General features: G+C 39.4%; 1 protein-coding gene and 1 pseudogene across 2 annotated transcripts in view; both read left to right on the top strand.

Annotated features, from left to right (window-relative positions):
- Positions 1-5458, top strand: part of RAB3GAP1 (RAB3 GTPase activating protein subunit 1 (catalytic)) — a 132497-nt gene extending 127039 nt beyond the window's left edge. Inside the window, exons 24-25 of one of the 2 annotated variants that reach the window (XM_006834582.1) lie at positions 4367-4387; positions 5225-5458. In XM_006834582.1, coding sequence (XP_006834645.1) covers positions 4367-4387; positions 5225-5458 — 255 coding nt within the window. The remainder of the gene's footprint in view (positions 1-4366; positions 4388-5224) is intronic. The other variant, XM_006834583.1, reaches the window with a different exon arrangement.
- Positions 5459-7057: 1599 nt separating this feature from the next.
- LOC102828209 lies at positions 7058-15352 on the top strand (annotated as a pseudogene).
- Positions 15353-15893: the final 541 nt, after the last annotated feature.

Raw genomic sequence — 15893 nt, 5'->3', positions numbered from 1 at the left:
ATTAGTCAGCCACAAAAGGAGAAATACTGCATAAGACCATTATTGTAAAAGACTAAGAGAAAGAACCCACCCAAAAGGGGGAGAGGGATCTAAATATGTAAATGCTGATCACTGGTATGTATGGGATGAGAGGGGAAGAAAGAGCACAGGAGAGCCTGGGAGCGTGGGTGGGGGGAGGGAGGCTGGCAATACAGAAGGGGAGGGGAAAAAGAAGAACAAGGCAGACAGGAGAATGGTTGGGCAGGTCTGTAGGTGGGACAGAGCTAAATGAGGAGGTATGCACAACCCTGGAATAACAAGGCTTCAGGTTATAGGGATTGAGGCATGGCTTCAAAGGGGGAAAAGATGGGAATAACATTAGGATGCTTGGCTGTCTTTTGAATCCTGGTCTCCCTTGACTACCATTGTGAAGTACACTTGTGGGTGGGGGAGGACAGCCAGAAACATCACAACAGAAAACATGTGGGCCCATATCCAGCCTATAACTAACTGGAATACCTTGGGGGGCGGGGGCTGGAAACTGCCCAGACACAAAATGTTGGGGGTACTATGATGGTATGGACAGATGGAGTGGCTGAGGACACGGGACTCAGGGAGGGAGAGGAGCTATTTTCTGACAGCCAGGGCGGTGGGTGTTGGGCCTGTGGGGTGTATCCTTTGGTTATTTGATTATGCACGGAGGGGATTTTAATCATTGCAATGAAATGAAATACAATAGGATGAATGTGAAGCTGAAGTGGGACAGAGGCAAACAATGATATATGCAAAACAGGGCTCTGAGATACAGAGATTGAGACATGGTTTGAATGGGGAAAAGGGGGGAAATAATGTTAAGATGCTTGGCTGTCTGTTGATTCCTGGTTCCCTTGGCATACCACTATAAAATAGACACTGGAAGGGAAGAGAAAGGAACAGCCAGAAATAGCACTATAGAAAGCTTGTAAGTCCGTCTTCTGCCTATAACTAATTGGAATACCTACAATCCAGAATCTTCTGAGGGGAAATTTCCAATTGAAAGGACAAGCAGACCAGCCTGGTGCGTTGCCAGAAGAACAGAATATACTTACTAAAAGGAAAAATATAAAACAATATAGGCAGGCCAAATGATTACTACAAGAACAAACAAGTGGCTCGCCCAGGAGTCATCAAGGCAAGTGGTCCGGTCCCTCTCAGGGCAAACCCCCTTCTAAGACTAATAGGAATGCATTGTCACCAGACCAGTTCCTGCCTCTCCCCTGCCCTTCCCTGGCCCCCAGGTGTAAATAGATTGTTACGGTTTTTTTCTTAAAGAAAACATTGATTCGCACCATCCAACCTGGCCCCCTCTTCCAGCTGTATCTCCCCTCCTGTCTTCTGCCCCTAGGGTTTCCTCCCTCCTCTCCCCACCCTGGAGGGCCAGGAGAGTGGGGAGAGCTCCTGTCTTCGTTTCCACTGTAAGGTTTGCCAGTGTACAGACCTCCGTTCAATAAATTATTGGCATGAAAAAAAAAAAAAAAAGGATAAGGGGAAGTGAAGGAAAAACAGCAATGAAGCTGCGAGCTAAGCCCTACAACGCTCAATAGACCCCTGTGAACCTGGATGGAGACCTGGTTGGCCAGCAGTGTGCCAAGTCCAGGGGACTCTTGGACCCAGAGTCAGTGACATAGCCACAGAGGACTAGAGTGGAGAGTGAAGCGTCCAACTGATAAGAAGAGAGGGCACATGCATAAGTACACGCACACTTGCAGATAATACCCACTTGACCTGGCTTCAGTAGCTGAATGATCAGAGCTCAAACAGAAGAATAAAGAATAATCTGATACAATTTGATAAACTTGACATACACCTAGGGATGCAGTAGCTCAAAAGAGGGAACAAATCATCACGGTGAGGATCATTCCCCACCTCCTCCGCACACGTAGAGGACAGGGATGGGCAACTTGGACATTGGCTACCCAGAATGGGGGTGCTACAGAGGCGAGAAGTGACTTGATTTACAAGCTTTCAAGAGAGAACCTAGATCCAGAGGGTGTGGAGCAAGGTAGACTCTCCACTGAGTAGTATCCGGAATTCTGTCTAGTCAGGGCTGATGAAAGGAGATGTGGATAGGTCTCTTGCAATACAATAGCATAATTGTTATCAGGACTGATAACAACTGATTGTAAGGGCTGGAAATGTAAAGGTAGATGTTTGGGGGCAGAGGAAAGGGGAGTGATTAACCTTGCAGTTTGGGAGCGGAGGTCCCTGGGACCATCAAAGGAGAAGAGCTGAGAACAGAACCCTACCCAGAGAAGCAGTGATGCCAGGGATGGAGGCAGAGACAATAACGTGAGGAGATGGAACAACTGGAGACTTTGTACCCTGAGAGGGAAAGGAGCGGTATGCTGACAACCAGAGGACAGGCTTGCGGGATATACCCTTTGGTTGATGGATGATGCCTGGAAGGAATTGTAACCATGGCAAGGAAACGATGTACGACGGGATCAATGTGAAGCTGATGCCCTTCCATGTAAACTATCACATAATTCACAATAAAGCATTAAAAAAAAAAAATTGGAGAAAGACTTACTAACAACTTATAATATGCAGATGATACAGCCTTGCTTGCTGAAAGTGAAGATTTAAAATACTTATGAGGAAGACCAAAGCCCACTGTCTGATCTCTATGGACTGCATCTGAATGTAAAGAAAACAAAAATCCTCACCATTGGACTAATAAATAACTTCAAGATAAATGGAGAAAAAATTGAAGTTTTCAAAGACTTCATTTTGCTTGAATCCACAATCAATACTCAGGGAAGCAGTCAAGAAGTCAAACACCCTGTTGTATTAGGCATATCTGCTACACAAGACCTCTTTAAAGTGTTCAAGAGGTCCAAAGATGTCAGTTCGAGGACTAAAGTGTTCTTAAATGAAGCCAAAGTATTTTCAGTAGCCTCATATGCATGTAAAAGTTGGACAGTGAATAAGATCATAGAAAAATTAATGTATTTGAGTTATGGTGTTGGAGAAGAATATTAAAGGTACCATGTGCCAGCAGAACAAGCAAATCTGTGTTGGAAGTACAGCCAAGATGATCAGATTTTGTCTCATACTTCGGACATATTGTTAGGAGGGACCAGACCCTGAAGAAGGACATCATGATACAGTGGAGGTCATCAGTAAAAGAGGAAGGCCCTCAACAAGATGGATTTGCATAATGGCAGCAGCAATGGGCTCAAGTATCACGATGATTATGAAGATGGCATAGGGCAGGGCAATGTTTTGTTCCATTGTACATAGGGTCGCTATGAGTCAGAACCAACTTAAGGACACCTAGTAACAATACATATAAATGTATATTGACAAAAATATGATTGTATAATTTATAATTTTACTATGTTATTCTTTCTGTATCAGTAAATGTAGGAGCTTATCATCTTTTTTAATGGCTTCATTGCATAACATTGTATTGTGTGAATAACCAGTGGGTACTTAAGTTTTACATTTATCATACATTATTTAACTTTAAGAGATTTCAAACTTTCAAACCTTTTAATGAGTGCTTTAAAGGAAATTTAGACTATTTAACCTTTAGAGGTACACTATGGGCAATCTGGTTGGTACATTTTTTAACTCAGCTCTTAAATGTGTAGCTGAAGTAAACTGCTAAAGTTATGTAACTTTTTTCCTAATCACTGATGTTACCTTAAGTTTTCTAATAAAATCACGGTTTTAACACTTTTTGAAGTTATAAAATTTTACTGAGTATTTTTGTAGTGTATGTAATAATTCTGTATACTTAAATTTTTTTCCTTGGAAGTGTAATCTTAAAAAACTTGGTTGCATATGTGCTTTTTGTAATATATAGATATTTAAATGGCATTCAGCAAATAAATGACTTACTAGATTTTGCTTCAATCTTTGTTAAGTGCCATCAAGTCTGCTCCTACTCATAAAAACTCTGTATAGGGTTTCTGAGGAGCGGCTGGTGGCTTTACACTGTCAACCTTGAAGTTAACAGTACAGTGCTGATCCTACACCAGGACTCCAATTTAATCTTAGGCACCTATTTTTCAAACCATGAACACTTGCTTTTTTGTTTTTGAGCAGTTGTTTTGCATCTTAATTTTTCAGAAGAGCTAGAATTTTGTTGTCCCATTTTCCATTAAATAACACTTTGTATCATCAATTGCATGACTAGTAGTGGGATATGTCTGCTTTATTTGACAGCTAGTTGTATTGTGTGTGTGTTTGTGTAACTTTGTCTTGCTATTCTTTTGACAGGATCATGTTCTTTAAGTAGTGCATGCTGTCTCTGAAATAATCCTGAAATCTCGTCTAGCCATTTTAAATCATCTTGCTTGTTTCCTTTTCATCACTGTTTCTTTTCTCACCCTTTCTCAAGCTGACTGAATCTTCTGATGAGGTAACAAAATGGCCTTTGTCCCTCATAGTTCCTGTTCTTCCTCATCCCTCTAACTTCATAAGGTCATTAAGACTAACCACCTCTTTAACAGTCTGGATTTGGTACACCTTTCTTGCTGGTATTTGGCATAGTATAATTTCAGGTTTCTATTACCAAAATGATTGATTGGTTGTTTTACGATGATACTGATTTTAAGTATAGTGATCAAAGTTTAAAATGAAGGGTCTAGTTAAATATTTTATGAAAATTTTTGTGGAAGAAATCAATACCTTTACTTTTAATAACTATTTGTGACCATTGCTGCGTAGACTTATCACTTCTGGGTCCCATTAGCAGCCCAGCAAACAAAACCAAATTCCCCAGTTTTAATCTGGCAAATGGATCAGAACAAGAATTGGGTAAGAGTGGATATAAAAACCATCCATCTTTCCAGACTCTGGAGAGGAACAACTTATTAGACTTAGGGCATCAGACGTGGGCTTGGATCATTGCTAGAAATACATATAGAAACCAGCATAATTCCATTTGATTGTCCCCTTTCATCAGTTATCTGAATATGGCTCTCAGTTTTCAAAACAGTTTGTTTGGTAGTCCTCATCCATTCTGTTTGTTTCACCAATTTATTTATAATCTCTGACTACATGCAGTGTTTCAAGCTTCTTGCTTTTTTCTATGTTGTGGTTTTTTTTTTTTTGAGTAATCATAGTATACCTGACTGCATTACTGAGTAATGTAGAACATTTTGATGTATATTATCATGTTTGTTCATCTGTGTTTCAAAAATTTCTACATTTCACATTTGACTCCCTTTTGAATTTAGCTTTTTTTCTCTTGAAGGCTGCAACCACGGGACCACCTGAGGACGAATTGAAGAGAATGGGCTCCCCGGAAGACAGAAGGCAGAACTCATCAGACTTCCCACCCCCTGCTGGCCGGGAGCTCATTTTGCGCACCACTGTGCCCCGGCCTGCTCCTTATTCCAAAGCTCTGCCTCAGCGGATGTACAGTGTTCTCACCAAAGAAGACTTTAGACTTGCAGGTGCCTTTTCATCAGATACCTCCTTCTTCTAATTCTTTTAGTGTTAACCTCACTGTGGCTTCAGAGACAGTGCTGCCTCCTCTGTGGGTGGGAGGGTGTGCCAGCCCACACTTGAGGGTCACAAAGAGGGCCTTGAACAGTCGAATGAACAGGAATCATACCAGCATCTGAAAGACTTTCCAGTGCCAAGCTTGGACTATTTTGTATCTCGATGGGAGGAGGTGGAATGGGTTGAGCTGTCCCGTGAAGGTGGTGGGAGGACTAACAACCATAGTCTCTGTGCTCAGTGTAATGGATAGTGTTTCCTCTTTTTCATGACAGTCTTCTAGGCTCTTGCCTTGGATTCATTGTCTGTGTAAACACTTAATGGTTATATTTATTATCATCAAGTATGCAAAATAGTTATCTGTTAACTCAGATTTCTAGATATTTTGATGATAGCTTCTATTCCCAAAATCTCTGTTTTTAAAATACTAGATGATAATTTGTTTCTTCAGTCATCTGGTGGTCAATCTTTATTGTACTAATTAGCTTTTGATGAGCATTTTGAGGAAAGCGTAGAATTTCATATAGCTTCTATGTTTTTCCACGTAATTGTGACCTAAATGTAGTCCTGTGATGAAACTGTATATTAAAAGTCAGTGCTAATTAGTTTTATATATATCTTGTAAGATTTATTTTTCATATTTTTTTGTCTTGCAATGTATGATACCGACTTGCAAATTGTTCTTCTTGCTGTATAGCATGCAGGTCTTTCTTGTTGCTGGCTTGGTGCTGTCTTTAATGACGTAGAGGTGAGCATCTGCTAATAATGAGTAGAGGATCATTTTAGTGCACTGTTTTACTTTTGTATTTAGTGAAAATGAAAAAAATCCAGGGGGATGAGTAGCACCTAATATAAAGATAACAGCACCCTATTCCTAGTTATGTGAGAATTAGGGTTTATTATTGTGTCTATGTTGCTATATGGCCTATATTTAGTAATCTTAAATCTACTTTTCAGTGTAAAATTCCCACTTCAATCCCAAATAAAAAAAGGTCATACCTAAGCATAAACCTTGCCTGTGTAACTTTAAGGAATTCATAGAGCTGTCTAAAATGTGTGTTGTATTGTTTTGTGAAATGTAAACAATGTGTATCTCTAGTAGGAGAGGCTCTGGGGCATTAGCTTCTGACCTTTACAATGCTTTTCTCCACAATGCTGGTCTTTGGTACAACTGGGAAATGACAGCAGTGGTACAGGCCTGGGAACTGAATACTGTCCCAAGTGCTAGAAGAAATTGAAAAGCACATAGAAGACGTTTCCTTCGAAGACAGACTTTCTCTGTTTTCTCATGAGGACGTTAGCAACCAAGAGAAATTATACAAAGGGAGAGATGGGACTTTAAAATGGCTTCTTACATCGAATTAAAAAGAGGATTGCTGTCTGTTACGTAGTTTCTCCTCTCTGATGAGCAGTTTAGTCTGATCTCACTTCATGTTATGCTGCCTCAGGTCTTCCTTGAGTGTTGGCAACCTGCTGAGTCTTGAAAAGCCAAGGTCACAAGGATGCTGCCTTTTGTCCCTTTGTCATTTCCTATAGCGTTGTGTTTATTTCACAAGCATTAAATACCTACTTTGTATCAGGTATTATGCTAGGCAGTGAAGATAAAGCAAGCCCCAGTATAAATAGAAAATGCACTCTTTTCATTGACCTCCCTGGCAGGTTGGGAAGACTGACAGGAGAATACCATAAAATGGAGTCCCCAACTCACTTCTTTGAACTGGAGGTCTAGCAGTTACCATGTCAACAGGGAGTTAGAACTTATTATAGAACAGGGTTTTCAGTCAGACTTTAGGGATCCATTCCAAAACTATCCCAATGGAAATCATTTTGTTGTTGTTCCCTGTTTTTTACTTTTTTCCCTTCTCTTGTTTTAATGTCCTTTCTATTTCTGCTCTGCTTTCCTTTCTTTTTTCTTCTGATTCTTTTTTTCCCTCTATATAATTCTCTGGTCTCATTCTTTTCTTCCCTCTCCATAGTTTTACTTATAATGTTTTCTTTCTTTTCTCTTCCATGGTTTTATTTTCCTTTCCCTTTTTTCTCTTTACTTATTTGGTTGGTATTGGGATTTTCTAAGTATAGGATTGTATCATCTGCAAATAGAGAAGGTTTTACTTCTTTGCCAATTGGGATGCGTTTAATTTCCCTTTCTTGTCATATAATTGTAGCTAAGACTTCCAGCACAATATTGAATAGGAGTGGTGATAAAGAGCATCCTAACATCCGGCTTGCAAGGGGAATGCTTTCAGTTTCTCTCCATCAAGAGTAATGTTGACCTTTGGTTTTGTATGTTGTTATTGTTAAAGTGCCATTGAGTCAGTTCTGACTCATAGCAACCCTGTAGCGGGTTTCTGAGGAGCAGCTGGTGGGTTTGAAACACTGACCTTGTGATTAGAAATCCACCACACCAGGTATTTATCCACAAGAACTAAAAGCCATGACATGAGTAGTTATATGCACACCCTAGTCACAACAGCAAAAAGATGAAGACAGCCTAAATGTCCATCAATGGAAGAATGGTTAAACATTAGTATATAAACACAATGTAATACTATGCAGTGCTGAATAATTAATGATGAATCTGTGAAACACATAACATGAATGAACCTGGAGGACATTATACTTAGTGAAATTAGACAATCACAAAAGGACCACTATTGTAAAAACTCAAGAGAAAAGGTTTTCATGCTAAAGAGTCATTCTTTGGTGTTTACCAAAGGTGGGAGGGAAAGGAGAGTAACTCACTGGCTTGATGGCATACACATGTGAACTCAGGTGATAGAGCAACATACAAGAAGAGAAAGGTCAGCAGAAAAATGAAAAAGCAGGAGAAGCCACAGGGAATAGAGGTAAATAATGTTATGTACACAACCCACAAATAACTGTTCTGAGGGTAGATACATAGATAACACAGGCTGAACAGGTATGAAAGGAAGAATGAGAAATATACCTGCAAATATATTGGGGTTTGAAAAAGGATATTTATACATACTACAAACATACCTATGAATGCGGCGGAGCATACAGAGGTCAAACTGATGTTTCTTAGATATTAACAAACATCTTAAGGCAATGAGTTGCTGGGCTTGGGGGTTCAGGACCATAGCCTCAGTGGACACCATGGTCAGCTGGCATAACATAGTCCATAGTGTTCTACATCCCAGTAGCAACTGGGATATTAAAAACTCATGAGCAACCATCTAAGGTGCAACTATTAATTTCTCCACCTGCAGAAGAAAGACGAGTGATGAGAATTGTACATGCTTGGAATCGACTAGTCCAGTGGCCCAATCCACCACTGTCATGTTTGCCATGCTGTTTGTATGTTGTTGTGAAGCTGGAAGCTATGCAATAGGTATTTTAAATACCATCAGGGTCTCCAATGTTGGACAGGTTTCAGCTGAGCTTCCAAATTAAGACAGACTACTGAGAGGTATACTACTTCTGAATGTTTAGCCACTGAAAAACTTATGAATAGCAGTTTAACACTGTCAGATAACTTCAGAACATTAAATATTGAAACATGAATAGCACCAGAATATTCTCAGATAGGGTGCCAGAAGATGAGACCCAGAGGTTGGAAAGCACTCAAAATATAACTGGGGAAGAGCTGCCTCCTCAAAGGAGAGCTGACCGGGATGATGCAAATGGAAATGCTAAGACAAATGAAGAACTGAGGAGGTAAACGAGCTGAACAATGCCAAATTGGAGGAGAAAATGGAGGGATTGCTCTCTTGAAATACTTGCACTGATAGAAATTGAGATTATGGAATAGAGAAACTGGATTGTACAGAAGAAAGCATCACAGAGCAAACCTATAGCCCAGCTGAATGTGTAAACTAGGCTACAGACATCAATGAGCAAAAGGGCAACTTAAACTACTAGAACCAAGACTGAAGTATTCATTGAATGCTCATTAAATTTGCCTGCAAGATACCAAGTTGGATCCAGAATAAAGTTTGTTTGATCAAAACACAAAACTGTAGTGCTTAGTGTACAGGCAATTTCTTAATAAGGAACTGAGCCAAAATTAAACATCCTTGAAATTATTAAACCTGCAGGAACGTGAAGTTGTGATTGATCCAGATGCTCACCATGCTGAAGTAGAAGCACATCTTGTTGAGGAAGCTCAAGTGATAACCCTTGATGACACAAAACACATGATCATCATTGCAATGAAACCTCAGAACAAGTGACAAGATGGGCAGTCACACTGGAAGGTGACAGGAAAGAGCAAGAACACCTTTAAGATACCCTATGATCTTAAACTGGTCCACAGACCAAGTCCATCACTGGGTGGCCGGGATAATGAAGTAATTCAGCATAAATGATACAGACTTTAATACACTCAGCATTTTAGGAAGAATATTGTGTAGTCTTAAGATTTTTTTTTTCCAACAGGCTTCTCAGTGAGAAATTCTTTGGAGTCATCTGGAAATTCTTCGAAAATGTGTATTGGCAAGCCAACAACAGCAGATGAATGTTGTTGTTGAGTACCATGGAGTCGATTCTGACTCATAGTGACCCTGCATAGGGTTTCCAAGGCTGCAAATCTTTACGGGAGCAGAGAGCCTCATCTTTCTCCCACAGAACAGCTGGTAATTTCGAACTGTCCACCTTGAGGGTTAGCAGCCCTAGTTACAATTGACCAACCTGTGCAAATCATTCCAGTATCAGTGCAATTTGCTACACCAACTGCAATGGAAGTTCTAAATAGGTGTGCAAAGGTAGCCAAGGTACCAAGAGCTCCAAGAAGAAGACAGAAGTTCATCAGGAAACAACGTCCAAATCCCAGCTTTGACAGCTTCTGTTAAAACTTCTTACAGACAAGGGTGCTCGAGACTGTATTTCTTGGGTAGGTGATGAAGGCAAGTTTAAGCTAAATTAATCTGAACTCATTACACAAAAATGGAAACAACATAAAAAATGTAGTACAAGCAGACCAGACCAGCTAAAGGAACAGAAGATACATTTTGAAAGTCAGGCCAACAGGAAAAAAAAAAAAATTACAGTCTGATTAGCTACTACAAGAATAAGCAAGTTGTTCACCAGGAAGCCATCAAGGCAAACAATCAAGTCCCTTCAGGACAAATTCCATTCCAAGACTGAAACTCAAAGAGAACACATGAGCAGGCATATAAGCTTGCTGGCTTGAGTGGAAGAGGGGGAACGGCAGCAATGAAGAAATGGGCTGAGTTCAACCACATTCCATAGACTTCCATCAACCTGGAGATGAAAGAAGAGGAAGGGCTGGTTGATCCGAAGTGTGGTGAGACCTGGGGAGGGACTCCTGAGCACATGGACAGGTACCTAGCTATGGAGGGCTAGAGCTGAGAGTGAAGCATCCAGTTGATATGAAGTGAAGGAGAATGTACGCGAATGCCCAAACTTGTAGATAAATACCTATTCAATCTAGCTTTGATGGCTTGAAGCTAGATTGAATGGGTATTTCAATCTAGAACTCGAAAGATTAAAAAAAAGTTTTTGATAAAGGAAACAAGTGTAAATTGCTACAGTTTAATGAACTTGACCTCTACTTATGGATGTAGTAGCTCAAAATACCAACTGAGAGGAAGAGTCTTCACATCAAATTTCAATCCTGTTCCCTCTGTATAAAGTGTTGATAGGGACGGGCAATGTAGACATTGGCTACCTAAAATGGGGAGGCTATAAAAGCATGAAGTAATTGTTTTACAAGTTTTCAAAAGGGAGTTTAGTTTCATTGTGTATGTGGAAAGGTAGAATCCTTCCCCTCTGAATCGTTCTCATCTTGTCTAGATGGGTCTGGTGAAAAGATACGGGGATAAGATTCTTATGATTCAACAAAGTAATTGTTATCATGACTAATTACGATTGTCACAACAGTAAATGTAGAAAAATTCTGTAACAAAAAGAGGGAAATAATTGATCTTACAGTCCAGGAACAGGGGCCCCTAGGACCATTAAGGGAGAAGAGCACTAGTGGATTGTAGAACCCTATCCAGAGAAGCAGCCACACCAGAGATGAGAACATGGAGAAGCAGAGCAACTGAGGACTCTAGACTCAGAAAGAGAAAGGCTGTGTGCTTGCAACCAGGAGGCAGGCTTGCAGAATGTGTCCTTTTGTTGCTTGAATGATTATATATTCCTGAGTGTTTTGAGAGAATAGAAGAAAATACTGTTGAATGATGATAAACGGAGGAGACTGTAATCATTGCAATGTAAAACTGATGTTGTCCCATGTAAACTATCACTTGATTCACAATAAAAACACTTAAAAAAAAAAACTTAATTAGCAGTAGAATAAACCATCTAATGGAAAAAAATAAAATAAACCTACTATGAACTACCACAACTCGTCTGTCTGTCGTACTGTGGTGGCTTGAATGTTGCTGTGATTCTAGAAGCTACAACACTGGTATTTTAAATACCAGCAGAGTCACCCATGGTGGACAGGTTTCAGCTGAGCTTACAGACTAAAACAGACTAGGAAGAAGGAGAGACAGACTACTTCTGAATATATAGTCACTGAAAACCTTATGAATAGCAGTGAAACATTGTCAGATAGCACCAGAATATTGAATATTGAAACATGAAGAGTACCAGAATATGATCAGATATGGTACTGGAAGATCAGCCCTTCAGGTTAGAAGACACTCAAAATATGACTGGGGAAGAGCTGCCACCTCAAAGTAGAGTTGACTGTGATAATGCAGTTGGAGTAAAGCTTTCATTTGTTGATGGAGCACAACTCAAAATGAAGAGAAACAGCTGTAAACATCCATTAATAATCAGAACATGGAATGTACAAAGTATGAATCTAGGAAAATTGGAAGTTGTTAAAAATGAAATGGAACGCAAAAATTTCAATATCCTAGGCATTAGTGAACTGAAATGGGCTGGTATTGGCCATTTTGAATCTGACAACCACATGGTTTACTATGTTGGAAATGACAAACTGAAGTGAAATGGCATACCATTTATTATCAAAAAGAACATATTAAGATCTATCTTGAAATACAACACTGCTTGTGATAGGATAATATCCATATGCTTACAAGGAAGACCAGTTAATACAACTATTCAAATATACATACCAAACACTAAAGACAGTAATGATGAAACTGAATTCTACCAACTTTTTCAGTCTGAAATTGATTGATCACATAATCAAGATGTATTGATAATTACTGGTGATTAGAATGTAAAGTTTAGAAGCAGAGGAAGGATCAATAGTTAGAAAATACAGCATAAGTGATAAAAATGATGCTGGAGATCACATGATAGAATTTTGCAAATACCTTTTTTAAACAACATAAAAAACCAGATGGAATACATAGAGATCAAATTGACTATATCTGTGGAAAGAGATGGTATAAAAGCTCCATATTATCGGCCAAAGCAAGGCCAGGGGTGAACTGTGGAATAGATCATCAATTGTTTATATGCTGAAGCTGAAGAAAGTTCAAACAAGTACACGAGAGCCAAAATATGACCTTGAACATACCCACCTGAATTTAGAGATTGTCTCAAGAACAGATTAGGATGAATTAGACACTAATGACCAAAGACCAGAAGAATTGTGGGATAACACCAAGAGCATTATACAGGAAGAAAGCATAAAGTCATTAAGAAGAAAGAAGGAAAAGATCAAAATGGATGTCAAAAATAAAATAAATTCAAAATAGACTGAAACATGCTCTATAATGTAGAGATGCTAAAACAAATGGAAGAAATGAGGAAGTAAAAGAGCTGAACAAAAAATTTCAAAGGGCAGCTCCAGAAGACAAAGTCAAATATTATAATGACCTGAAGTTAGAAAACCAAAAGGAAAGAATACGCTCTGCATTTCTCAAGTGGAAAGAACTGATGGAAAAACTCAAGTCTTGACTTGAAACACTGAAGGATTCTTTGGCCAAAATATTGACTTATGTAGAAAGCATTATGATGTGGCGCTGTGGGTTAATGCGCCAGACTGTAAAGCCGTTTGAACTGCAAAGTTGGCGGTTCAAGCTCACCAGCTGCTCCTCGGAAACCCTATGCAGGGTCGCTATGCAACGGTACTTCACAACAACAAAAAGAAAGCATCAAAAGAAGATGGAAGGAATACACAGTCACTGTACCATAAAATGGTCGACATTCAACCATTTCAGATGATCAAGAGCCACTGTTACTGAAGGAACATGTCCAAGGGACACTGAAGGCATTGGCAAAGAACCAGGCACCAGGAATCGATGGAATAGAAATTGAAATCTTTCAACAAACTGAGGCAGCACTAGAGGCACTTACTTACTCGCCTATGCCAAAATTTTTGAAAGACAATCACCTGGCCGATAGATTGGAAGAGGTCCATTTTCTGTGCCATTCCAAAGAGGTGAGCCAGTGGAATGCCGAATCATCAGACGATATCATTAATATCACGTGCAAGTACAATTTTGTTAAAGATAATACAAAAACAACTGCAACATTACATTGACAGGGATATGCCAGAGGTTCAAACCAGATTCAGGCAAGAATGTGGAACAAGGAATATCATTGCTAATGTTAGATGGATCTTGGTTGAAAGCAGAGAATACCAGAAAGATGTTTACCTGTGTTTTGTTGAGTATGCAAAGGCTTTCAGTTGTGTGGATCATGACAAGTTATGGACAACATTGTGGAGAATGAGTATTTCAGAATACTTTCTTATGCTCATGAGGAACCTGTTGAATGACAAGAGGCAGTTCAAACAGAACAAGAGGACACTCAATGGTTTAAAATTAGAAAAAGTGTGTGCCAGGGATTTATTCTTTCACCATACTTATTCAGTCTGTGTGCTAAGCACATGATCTGAGAAATATTATAAGAAGAAGAAAATGGCATCAAAATTGGAGAAAGTGAAAAAAAATTGGAGGAAGACTCATTAACAACCTGTGATGTGCAGAAGATACAACTTGTCTGCTGAAAGTGAAGGGGACTTAAAATATTGATGAAGATCAAAGACTACAGCCTTCAGTATGGGTAGCACCTCAACATGAAACAAAAATCCTAACAACTGGACCAATAAATCCTTCAAGATAAATGGAGAAAAGACAGAAGTGAGAGACTTCATTTTGTTCGAATCAACCATCAACACTCATTAATACAGCAGTCAAGAAATCAAACGATGTATTGCATTAGGCAAATCTGTTACACAAGACCTCTTTAAAGCGTTCAGGGTGTCAGTTTGAGGACAAAAGTGTGCCTCATCCAAGCCATGGTATTTTCAGTAGCCATATATGCATGTGAAAGTTGGGCAATGAGTAAAAAAGACTACAAAAGAATTGATGCATTTGAGTTATAGTGTTGGAGGAGAATTTTTAAAGTACCATACACTGCCAAGAGAACAAACAAATCTGTTGAAAGAAGTATATCCAGAATGCTCCTTAGGTGTCAGGATGGACAGATTTTATTTCTCATACTTCAGAAATATTATCAGGAGGGAACAGTCCCATACAAGGACATCATACTAAGTAAAGTGGAAGGTCTGTAAAAAAGAGGAAGGTCCTCAACAAGGTGCACAGTGGCATCAACAATGGGCTCAAGATAGCAATGAAACATGGTCAGGCCTGGGCAGTGTTTCGTTCTGTAGTACACAGGATTGCTATGCATTGGTACAAGAACAACAGCCATGTACTATGAGACACTCAGTCATGCTTATGGTATTTATTGTTATGATGGGGACATGATTTGTAAAATTTTAAGGCAGGAGATTTGTGTACAAATTTGTGACGTGAAGACTTACTGGCACCACTGTGGCAGATTTGAGCCGTTTGGTCATAGAGTGTGAACCGAAGAAACTTCACAAAGATGCAGCTTTATGGCATGGCGCAGTCAATCGTAGTGACTGGCTACTGCCTCTCTGCAGAAAGAAACAGATAACTGAGTTCCAGAACCTTCCAGGAGGCTAAGGTCTTCCATAAATATTTAAAGCAAGTATTGCTTTTACCTTAATTACAGAATTTGAATCTTACTTCTAGTTTATAAAATCTGATGCATGATTTTTCATATGAATATTTCATACTTGTGAATTTGGATCTTTTTACTTTGAGCATATATTTTAGAATATGTGTATGGTAAAGAATCACTACCAGGTTTTCAGCATGAAGGCAACATGTGCATTGTGGGATAGTTAAGCAGTCAGGAAAGTTAAACTGATCAGTATTAATGTCTAACTCTACCAAAAATAGCCAGCACCCTCTGAAGATGAAAAATAAATTAAGTACCTCCAGGAAAATCTAGCATTCTGTTTTTGAAAGTATCAGTTTCCCCTCGCTGCTGCTTTAGATGTTGCTTTATGTAGAGGTAGGAAATGGAATTTTTCATATCTAAAGCATGTGTCCTGGTGTGGCACTGCAAGATAAGCACTGGACTGCAAGGTTGGTTTGAAACACAGGTCAGCAGTTCAAACTCACCAGCCGTTCCTC

The sequence above is a fragment of the Chrysochloris asiatica genome, unplaced genomic scaffold, assembly GCF_000296735.1.
Source record: "Chrysochloris asiatica unplaced genomic scaffold, ChrAsi1.0 scaffold00012, whole genome shotgun sequence".
NCBI lineage: Eukaryota > Metazoa > Chordata > Mammalia > Afrosoricida > Chrysochloridae > Chrysochloris > Chrysochloris asiatica.
This window is presented reverse-complemented; position numbering and strand designations above follow the sequence as displayed.